Source organism: Oncorhynchus clarkii, unplaced genomic scaffold (genome assembly GCF_045791955.1).
Source record: "Oncorhynchus clarkii lewisi isolate Uvic-CL-2024 unplaced genomic scaffold, UVic_Ocla_1.0 unplaced_contig_9597_pilon_pilon, whole genome shotgun sequence".
Lineage (NCBI taxonomy): Eukaryota > Metazoa > Chordata > Actinopteri > Salmoniformes > Salmonidae > Oncorhynchus > Oncorhynchus clarkii.
In genome coordinates this window covers 113,302-125,000 of record NW_027257961.1, presented here as the reverse complement: position 1 = coordinate 125,000, position 11,699 = coordinate 113,302, and the positions used below count along the sequence as shown (strand labels likewise).

General features: G+C 41.1%; 1 protein-coding gene across 1 annotated transcript in view; it reads left to right on the top strand.

Moving 5' to 3' along the window:
- LOC139394290 (collagen alpha-1(XIV) chain-like) overlaps nt 1-11,699 on the top strand; it is a 230,302-nt gene that overhangs the window by 132,877 nt on the left and 85,726 nt on the right. The window contains exons 28-33 of the mRNA XM_071142315.1: nt 2,616-2,759; nt 3,113-3,277; nt 3,881-3,919; nt 5,800-5,938; nt 9,096-9,238; nt 9,529-9,638. Of these exons, the coding sequence (XP_070998416.1) occupies nt 2,616-2,759; nt 3,113-3,277; nt 3,881-3,919; nt 5,800-5,938; nt 9,096-9,238; nt 9,529-9,638 (740 nt within the window). The remainder of the gene's footprint in view (nt 1-2,615; nt 2,760-3,112; nt 3,278-3,880; nt 3,920-5,799; nt 5,939-9,095; nt 9,239-9,528; nt 9,639-11,699) is intronic.

The window sequence follows — 11,699 nt, the reverse complement described above, 5'->3', positions numbered from 1 at the left end:
ATTGGTAAAGAAAAAAGACTTACAATGATCCCCACCTGCTTCTGCTCTGTTCGTCCTCTCTACGGACCGCTCCGATGCCCACAATAGGGCTAATGATCTAGGGCGATTTTTGTCTCTGTCAAGGTTTTAGAATAGATAAGACAGGCTCCTCTTTCTTTGTTTAATGTGTCCTATCAGATTTTCACATTTCCTCTATTAGCATCTCCTGAATGCAATAAATCAGTGGCAGGCAGCCCTGGTCCCGGAGGGCCGCAGGTTTGGGATTTAATCAACCAGGAAGACCAGGTGTGTTGAATTTAGGCTGAACTGACCTGATCAATTAGCTCAGTTGGTCAGGTGTGGTGCTTAGTTGCAGCACTCCAGGAACAGGGTTGTCTCCCATTCATGAAACAGTCTAGCTAGATTAGTTATGATAGATATTATATTGTTATTATTATTCATGTTATTATTGTTATTATGACTTTATGACTATTATTAATGTTATTATTGTTATTATTATTATTATTACTGTTATTATGACTTTATGACTATTATTAATGTTATTATTGTTATTATTATTATTACTGTTATTATTATTTGTGTTATTATTACTATTAGTGTTATTATTATTTGTGTTATTATTACTATTAGTGTTATTATTACTATTATTATTATTGTTATTACTATTGGTGTTATTATTATTATTATTGGTGTTATTATTATTATTATTGGTGTTATTACTATTCGTGTTATTATTACTATTAGTGGTGTTATTACTATTCGTGTTATTATTACTATTAGTGGTGTTATTACTATTCGTGTTATTATTACTATTAGTGGTGTTATTATTATTGGTGTTATTAGTACTATTCGTGCCAATATTATTACTGTAATTATTACTGTTATTGTTATGATTACTGTTATTATTATTATTATTACTATTATTGGTATTATTATTATTATTACTATTATTGTTATTACTATTAGTGTTATTATTACTATTATTGGTGTTATTATTATTATTATTGGTGTTATTAGTACTATTAGTGTTAATATTATTACTGTAATTATTACTGTTATTGTTATGATTACTGTTATTATTATTATTATTACTATTATTGGTATTATTATTACTGTTATTATTATTATTTATGCTATTATTACTGTTATTAATATATGTGTTGTCATTGTTATTATTATTGTTATGTTATTATGACTATTATGACTGTTATTAATGTTATTGTTGGTATTATTATTATTGTTATTATTACTGTTATTAATACTATTATTATTCTTGTTATTATTGTTATTAGTTGCTCCTGATGTGCCTGTCTTCCCTATCCATCCTCATATATGGTCTGATAGTCGTCCACACATTAACAACAGGCTGTGTAGATATGATAGTCGTCCACACATTAACAACAGGCTGTATAGATATGGTCTGATAGTCATCCATACATTAACAACAGTCTGTATAGATATGGTCTGATAGTCATCCACACATTAACAACAGGCTGTATAGATATGGTCTGATAGTCATCCACACATTAACAACAGGCTGTATAGATATGGTCTGATAGTCATCCACACATTAACAACAGGCTGTATAGATATGGTCTGATAGTCATCCATACATTAACAACAGGCTGTATAGATATGGTCTGATAGTCATCCACACATTAACAACAGGCTGTATAGATATGGTCTGATAGTCATCCACACATTAACAACAGGCTGTATAGATATGGTCTGATAGTCATCCACACATTAACAACAGGCTGTATAGATATGGTCTGATAGTCATCCACACATTAACAACAGGCTGTATAGATATGGTCTGATAGTCATCCACACATTAACAACAGGCTGTATAGATATGGTCTGATAGTCATCCACACATTAACAACAGGCTGTATAGATATGGTCTGATAGTCATCCACACATTAACAACAGGCTGTATAGATATGGTCTGATAGTCATCCACACATTAACAACAGGCTGTATAGATATGGTCTGATAGTCATCCACACATTAACAACAGGCTGTATAGATATGGTCTGATAGTCATCCACACATTAACAACAGGCTGTATAGATATGGTCTGATAGTCATCCACACATTAACAACAGGCTGTATAGATATGGTCTGATAGTCATCCACACATTAACAACAGGCTGTATAGATATGGTCTGATAGTCATCCACACATCAACAACAGGCTGTATAGATATGGTCTGATAGTCATCCACACATTAACAACAGGCTGTATAGATATGGTCTGATAGTCGTCCACACATTAACAACAGGCTGTATAGATATGGTCTGATAGTCGTCCACACATTAACAACAGGCTGTATAGATATGGTCTGATAGTCATCCACACATTAACAACAGGCTGTATAGATATGGTCTGATAGTCATCCACACATTAACAACAGGCTGTATAGATATGGTCTGATAGTCGTCCACACATTAACAACAGGCTGTATAGATATGGTCTGATAGTCATCCACACATTAACAACAGGCTGTATAGATATGATAGTCATCCACACATTAACAACAGGCTGTGATGTGTAGATATGATCTCTGTCATTCCTATCCATAGAAATATAACTCTATGTCCCGATCCATCCAGGCCGAGCCATTAAGCATGTGAAGGAATCTATCTTCACCTCAGAGGGAGGAGTGAGGAGGGGGGTTCCTAAGGTACTGGTGGTCCTCACCGATGGCCGTTCCCAAGACGACGTCAACAAGGTCTCCAAGGAGATGCAGATGGAAGGTGAGTGGCATAGTGTGAGTCCCAAATAGTGCCCTATTCTATGTTCTGTATAGTGCACTACTCTGGCCAAAAGTAGAGTGGGAATAGAGTGTTATTTTGGATAAAACCCATGTTTCTTCCTCTGAGGACAATACACTATTCCATTGTATTATATTGTTGTAACAGAACTATTCATGGCTCTCAACCCAAAAACAAAACTTAGAGAGAAATATGTTCGTAGTAGAAGGGTCACTTAGCAAGTCAGAGAGTGGTAAGATAGGCCAATCAAATAGTTTCCTTGGAATTGTTTTGCTTTATTGCTGAAGAAAAACTAAATATTGTTTTCAAATCTTAACAATGTATGTCCTTTGAAGGCTACATCATCTTTGCCATTGGCTTTGCTGATGCGGACTACGGAGAGTTGGTGAACATCGCCAGCAAACCCAGCGACAGACACGTCTTCTTTGTGGACGATTTGGACGCTGTCAAGAAAATTGAGGAGCAGCTGATCACTTTTGTGTGTGAGGCTGCCACTGCCAGTAAGTACTGCCAGAACTGAAGTAGCTGCCATTGGAAGAATGTTCCAGAAGTGATATAATCTACTGTAGAATAGAGACAGATGGTAGGTTTGGTCATGTAGTTTCCAGAACTGATATAATCTACTGTAGAATAGAGACAGATGGTAGGTTTGGTCATGTAGTTTCCAGAACTGATATAATCTACTGTAGAATAGAGACAGATGGTAGGTTTGGTCATGTGGTTTCCAGAACTGATATAATCTACTGTAGAATAGAGACAGATGGTAGGTTTGGTCATGTGGTTTCCAGAATTGATATAATCTACTGTAGAATAGAGACAGATGGTAGTTTTGGTCATGTAGTTTCCAGAACTGATATAATCTACTGTAGAATAGAGACAGGTGGTAGGTTTGGTCATGTAGTTTCCAGAACTGATATAATCTACTGTAGAATAGAGACAGGTGGTAGGTTTGATCATGTGGTTTAATGGATTAGTTATTATTATAAAGAAGAGGATTCATCCACATTTAAATCTTAATAAGAGGATCTTGATTCATGATGAAATGACAGTGATTAATAACCTGTTCATTATTTAACCAACCCTTTCATCCATCTTGTTTTTAGCTTGTCCATCGGTTCTGATGAGCGGCAACACCATGCCAGGTAAACTATGTAAAACACGTACAGCTGGTTACTGCTTTATAGTCATAGAATGTGTATCCCTATTGAGATAAACCCCTCTCAATCTACAGTCAATGTGGATTGTCTGATCCCACTTAGTCATTCACGGGAGAGACTCCGTGTCCCTGGCTGTTGTCAGGAGCAACGTGTCATCTGCCACGTGATTCTGGTTCAAATCCAGTCAGACGGAGTTACATAGAGTCAGAGTGTAGTGGAGGGTATACACCGTGTACCACCGTAACTAACACTGGGCATTGTGTATACTCACTTCTTAATCCCTACGATGGGCATCAAGGTAGTGTAGTGGAGGGTATACACCGTGTACCACCGTAACTAACACTGGGCATTGTGTATACTCACTTCTTAATCCCTACGATGGCACATCAAAGCAGTGTAGTGGAGGGTATACACCGTGTACCACCGTAACTAACACTGGGCATTGTGTATACTCACTTCCTAATCCCTACGATGGCACATCAAAGTAGTGTAGTGGAGGGTATACACCGTGTACCACCGTAACTAACACTGGGCATTGTGTATACTCACTTCTTAATCCCTACGATGGGCATCAAGGTAGTGTAGTTGAGGTATACACCGTGTCAGTAAGGCAGATGGAACACATCACAATGTTAAGCTACAAATGTAATTTTTTTCCCCGTTTTAGGCTTTAAGCTGCTTTAAAGGGAGGCAAGACATGCCTCATAATATGAAGTAAAACGTCCAGTTTGAAACATTTAAGGAACAGGAAAAATATAGGGATGCTGATGACAGGCCTTAACCGTCTTCTGATTGATGGTAAAGGCTTTGCCAAAAACCTTCTCAATTAAATGTTACCTGCTACAAGGTAGCCTATGCCTGCTTGGCAGAATGATATAATGATTATTTACATCAATCCAGTGGCTGTTTGTTTGGCAAACCCCATCTCATGTGCTGTGGAAATACAGCTAACCACTTATATTAAAGGGTAACTACACTCAAAAATCTACATTTCTTCGCTTTTTCTCAGAGCTCAAAAGCGTTCTCCTGATGTGGTTAAGGCATTGTTATGGGCTTAGAACATCCAATTCTGTTGTTTTTATATTGAGAAAGTGTGACTTTAAGAGCGAAAACCTGAAGGAGAAAAAAAATATCTGAAACCTGTGAATTACTGACTCAGTTGACAGCCTCATTTATCTGTTTCAATAGTCGACCTACTATTATCCTACTTCACAGAACAGCTTGGGTTGGCCTGCCTGTGAAAGACCAATATGGAATTCATCATTTTTGGACATTCAGAGTGAATGTCACTGTTTCTCATAGGATTTTTGACAGAGTTCTCCTTTCCTTCGCCGGGTGGGAATAGGACATTATTATTATTATGTATATATCCAGCACCTAAACACTATTTACTACCATGGCCCATTTTGTTGCTTGAAGATAAAAATGTGTGCCATTTTATTCTAGTATTCTAGTATCTCTACGGTTCTCTATGGTTCTCTATGGTTCTCTATGGTTCTCTGTTGTTCTCTATGGTTCTCTGTTGTTCTCTATGGTTCTCTATGTTTCTCTATGGTTCTCTGTTGTTCTCTATGGTTCTCTATGTTTCTCTATGGTTCTCTGTTGTTCTCTATGGTTCTCTGTTATTCTCTATGGTTCTCCATGGTTCTCTATTGTTCTCTATGGTTCTCTGTTGTTCTCTGTTGTCTCTGTTGTTTTCTATGGTTCTCTGTTTTCTCTGTTGTCTCTGTTGTTCTCTGTTGTTCTCTATGGTTCTCTGTTGTTCGCTGTTGTCTCTGTTGTTCTCTATGGTTCTTTGTAGTTCTCTATGGTTCTCTATGGAGTGGTTATAGCATAGATGTGTGTTCTGCTCCTTCCCTCCTTAGGCTTCAGGATGATGGACATGTTTGGCCTGGTAGAGAAGGAGTACAGTAACGTAGAGGGAGTGTCCCTGGAACCAGGCTCCTTCAACAGCTTCCCCTGCTACAGACTGCACAAAGACGCCCTGGTCTCACAGCCCACCAAGTAGGTTCTACTAGGTTCTGTGTCTTGTCAGTGTGGTTGTTATGGCGATGAGAGGTAGAAGATCAGCTAGGGTCCACACTGAGATCACTCTCTCCTCCAGTGTCCACTCTTGGCATATTAATCCTGGAATATACTCCAACAGCTTCCCCAAATGATAGGTCAAGTGGAAGTTTCCCTCTGATAGGTCAAGTGGAAGTTTCCCTCTGATAGGTCAGGTGGAAGTTTCCTTCTGATAGGTCAGGTGGAAGTTTCCCTCTGATAGGTCAGGTGGAAGTTTCCCTCTGATAGGTCAGGTGGAAGTTTCCCTCTGATAGGTCAGGTGGAAGTTTCCTTCTGATAGGTCAGGTGGAAGTTTCCTTCCGATAGGTCAGGTGGAAGTTTCCCTCTGATAGGTCAGGTGGAAGTTTCCCTCTGATAGGTCAGGTGGAAGTTTCCTTCTGATAGGTCAGGTGGAAGTTTCCCTCTGATAGGTCAGGTGGAAGGTTCCTTCTGATAGGTGGAAGTTTCTCTCTGATAGGTCAGGTGGAAGTTTCCCTCTGATAGGTCAGGTGGAAGTTTCCCTCTGATAGGTCAGGTGGAAGTTTCTCTCTGATAGGTCAGGTGGAAGTTTCTCTCTGATAGGTCAGGTGGAAGTTTCCTTCTGATAGGTCAGGTGGAAGTTTCCCTCTGATAGGTCAGGTGGAAGTTTCTCTCTGATAGGTCAGGTGGATGTTTCCCTCTGATAGGTCAGGTGGAAGTTTCCCTCTGATAGGTCAGGTGGAAGTTTCCCTCTGATAGGTCAGGTGGAAGTTTCCCTCTGATAGTTCAGGTGGAAGTTTCCCTCTGATAGTTCAGGTGGAAGTTTCCCTCTGATAGGTGAGGTGGAAGTTTCCCTCTGATAGGTCAGGTGGAAGTTTCCCTCTGATAGGTCAGGTGGAAGTTTCCCTCTGATAGGTCAAGTGGAAGTTTCCCTCTGATAGGTCAGGTGGAAGTTTCCCTCTGATAGGTCAGGTGGAAGTTTCCCTCTGATAGGTCAGGTGGAGTCAGGTGGAAGTTTCCCTCTGATAGGTCAGGTGGAAGTTTCCCTCTGATAGGTCAGGTGGAAGTTTTGCCATACAGAATCACTTATACCCATCCAATCCTTTCGGATACACAGACGTGCCTATGCCTGGAGGAAGAGGTTGTTCCTGAACTGTCCTTGTCCTCCTCCTAGAGGGGCCTTCCTCATCCTCTATGGGAAACTTGTACTTGAAAACATCAAGGGAGGGTCAAACCCAGTTGTTAGCAGGAGACTTGTACTTCAAAACGTCAAGAGAGGGTCAAACCCAGTTGTTAGCAGGAGACTTGTACTTCAAAACGTCAAGAGAGGGTCAACCCCAGTAGCTAGTAGGAGACTTGTACTTCAAAACGTCAAGAGAGGGTCAACCCCACTAGCTAGTAGGAGACTTGTACTTCAACACGTCAAGAGAGGGTCAACCCCACTAGCTAGTAGGAGACTTGTACTTCAAAACGTCAAGAGAGGGTCAACCCCAGTAGCTAGTAGGAGACTTGTACTTCAAAACGTCAAGAGAGGGTCAACCCCACTTGCTAGCCGAAGACAAACACCAGAGCTCTTTGAAATAGCAGCCAGTTATTTTCAAGGTCCCTCAAACAATACAAAGTTATTGCCAATGAAAATCACTTAGGGGAGTCTAATCACATGTGAAGTGTGTGTGTTGTGTGTGTTTGTGTGTGTGTGTGTGTGTGTGTGTGTGTGTGTGTGTGTGTGTTGACAGATGTAGCTCTACTCCTGCTGAGGATAATATTTAGTTTAGACTTCTACTTTCATAACGTTCAGAGGGGATTGTGTTATTGCAGTGGAGGGACTCAGCACCTCTAAATGATGTCTTCAGGGTGACCTGCAAACACCACGGCCCATATCCAAACATCACTCAGTCACATACTAGATAATGTATATAGTATATAATGTAATCAGATATCAGGTATCAGGACTTCCCATTACTCTGTATCAGATATCAGGACTTCCCATTACTCTGTATCAGGTATCAGATATCAGGACTTCCCATTACCCTGTATCAGGTATCAGGTATCAGGACTTCCCATTACTCTGTATCAGGTATCAGGACTTCCCATTACCCTGTATCAGGTATCAGGACTTCCCGTTACTCTGCATCAGGTATCAGAACTTTCCATTACCCTGTATCAGGTATCAGGACTTCCTGATTGGAGAGGGTTAAGGTTAGGGTTAGACTGGAGAGGGTTAGGATTGTACTGGAAAGGTTTAGGGTTAGACTGGAGAGGGTTAGGGTTAGGGTTACACTGGAAAGGGTTAGGGTTAAACTGGAGAAGGTTAGGGTTAGACTGGAGAGGGTTAGGGTTAGACTGGAGAGGGTTAGGATTGTACTGGAAAGGTTTAGGGTTAGACTGGAGAGGGTTAGGGTTAGGGTTACACTGGAAAGGGTTAGGGTTAAACTGGAGAAGGTTAGGATTACACTGGAAAGGTTTAGGGTTAGACTGGAGAAGGTTAGGGTTAGACTGGAGAGGGTTAGGGTTAGACTGGAGAGGGTTAGGATTACACTGGAAAGGTTTAGGGTTAGACTGGAAAGGGTTAGGATTACACTGGAAAGGTTTAGGGTTAGACTGGAAAGGTTTAGGGTTAGACTGGAGAGGGTTAGGGTTAGGGTTACACTGGAAAGGTTTAGGGTTAGACTGGAGAGGGTTAGGGTTAGACTGGAGAGGGTTAGGGTTAGACTAGAGAGGGTTAGGATTACACTGGAAAGGTTTAGGGTTAGACTGGAGAGGGTTAGGGTTAGACTGGAGAGGGTTAGGGTTAGACTAGAGAGGGTTAGGATTACACTGGAAAGGTTTAGGGTTAGACTGGAGAAGGTTAGGATTACACTGGACAGGTTTAGGGTTAGACTGGAGAAGGTTAGGATTACACTGGAAAGGGTTAGGATTAGACTGGAAAGGGTTAGGCTTAGGGTTACACTGAAACGACTGTTTGAATTACAGTTTCCCATTACAGTGTAGGCATAGGATTTGCCAACCGCCATCTTGAACCATTCACATTATCTGGCTGCCAGTTAAGTAACTCTGTCTGTCTGTCTGTATCTGTCTGTATCTGTCTGTCTGTCTGTCTGTCTGTCTGTCTGTCTGTCTGTCTGTCTGTCTGTCTCAGGTACCTCCACCCAGAAGGTTTGCCCTCTGACTACACCATCACCATCCTGTTCCGCCTGCTACCAGACACCCCCCAGGAGCCCTTTGCATTATGGGAGATCCTCAACAAAGACAATGAACCCCTGGTTGGGGTCATCCTGGACAGTACGTACAGTCTGCTCTTCATCACTTCCTGAACCCTGGCCCTGTGGTTTGAGTGAGGGTTAAGGTTAACCTGCATATCATATACTCTGCAATTGAGGTCGGTGGTTTACAAAAGTGTGTGGGCTGCAGGGGCTAGTTTCCAGCTATTGTGTGAGAGAGAGAGATAGACTGAACACACAGAACAGAAGACCAAGGCAGAGGACTCTGGGATGTGGGCTTGTGGGTTTGTGTAGAATGTACTGTCCCTAATTCTCTGTCTGTCTGCCTGTCTCTGTTTCGGTCTCTGTCAGATGGTGGGAAGACTCTGACGTTCTTCAACCACGACTACAAGGGAGACTTCCAGACAGTCACTTTTGACGAGCCTGACATCAAGAAGATGTTCTATGGCAGTTTCCACAAGGTCAGCAGCCTAGTTCTTCCCCTACATCATCCATGGCCTCTGGTCTAAAGTAGTGCACTGTATAGGGAATAGGGTGCCATTTGGGATGTACCCTAAAACTTCAGGCCCTCCATCTGTCTAATAAAGATGTTGCATTCCGACTTCTCAAATAGAGAATTTAGTAGAAGTCATGTCAGAGAATGATCCCAGAGAATGAATGGAGGTACAACCCAACCCCCTCCTCCATCACAGTAGTCAAAGAGAGAGCACACGCACACACACACACACACACACACACACACACACACACACACGCACACACACACACGCACACACACACACACACACACACACACACACACACACACACACACACACACACACACAGACACACAGACACACAGACACACACACACGCACCCACCCTTTGTTGCAGCAGTCAAAGAGAGTGTGAGGAGCCGTCCATCAGACTCTATTCTCATAGGCATTATGTGCCTGGCTGTTCTGAGTTTTAATGTAATCCTGACCCTAATCCTGACCCTGACCCTAACCCTGACCCTGACCCTAACCCTAATCCTGACCCTGACCCTAATCCTGACCCTGACCCTAACCCTGACCCTGACCCTAACCCTGACCCTAACCCTAATCCTGACCCTGACCCTAACCCTGACCCTGACCCTGACCCTGATCCTGCAGTGTATATCTGGTTATAGTGTTAATGTAATTTATTTTAATTTTGTATTTTATTTAACCTTTATGTAAACCGGGATTCACATTGAGATTAAAAATACATTTTACAAGAGAGCCCTGTCTGTCTACATTACAATAAAAACAGAATAATAAAGCATACACTGTATAAAACAACAGAATTCAGCACACAATAACAAAATAAACCTATTTAATAAAATACATCACATTCAAGGTCCTCAGTTAATAATGGAAACTGTCTGAGTGGCACCAGGGCAGCAGGGTAGCCTAGTGGTTAGAGTGTTGGACTAGTAACCGAAAGGTTGCAAGTTCAAATCCCCGAGCTGACAAGGTACAAATCTGTCGTTCTGCCCCTGAACAGGCAGTTAACCCGCTGTTCCTAGGCCTTCATTGAAAATAAGAATTTGTTCTTAACTGACTTGCCTAGTTATAATAAAGGTCAAATTAAAAATAATAAAAAATAAAAAACTGTGTTAAACTCTGCAGATTGTTCCACAAATGAGTGGCAAAAAAACTAAATGCAGATTTTCCCAAATCTATGGAGACTGAAGGGATCTCTAGTGTTATCTGTTCCTGACAACAGGTTTGGTAACTGAATGAATGAAGGGAGTTTCTGTCAGACTGCTTTGTAAATAAATCAAAGAGAATGCAGCTCTCTTCTTACAGACAGAGAGATCAACCCCACAGACTACAATGACGAGTCCTAAAATGGTCCCCTGTGATAAAACGTATTGCTGAATGGTAGACGGCGTCCACGGGTTTTAAAACAGAGGTTGTGCCTCTTGCACCAGAATCCAATACAGGGAGATTTGTTCTCCTATTTTCATGATTAATTGATTTATTTTGTTATATAAAAAAAAATATCTTGGATCTTAGCTTCTTAGTCCGATTTTCTAAATACGTTTCGGAGTACCAGGTACTTTATATTGAGAAACAAGCTCAATTTGGGCTCCATTTATAGAGCACATATGCAGGTCCTCAGGGTCAACATTTGGTGACCTAGAGAACAGCAGGGGCTTGGTCTTACTTGAATTGAACTCATTTAAGATCTGTAAAGGGATTTCTGAATTGAATCAAAGTCATGCTGAAGTTCACGAATGGCCTTCTGCACTGAGGTGGCACATGAATACAAAACTGTGCCATCTGCATAGAGACGAATGGTACAAGTATCAACAGTGTTTCCTATGTCGTTAATACAGGTGAACAATAATGGACCTAAAATAGAACCCTGAAGAACAACTTTTTGAATCTCACGAAATTCAGATTTAACCCCATCTGTTAAGACGGCCTGAGTTCTGTTGCTAAGATAATTCAGATTTAACCCCATCTGTTAAGACGGCCTGAGTTCTGTTGCTAAGATAATTCAGATTTAAC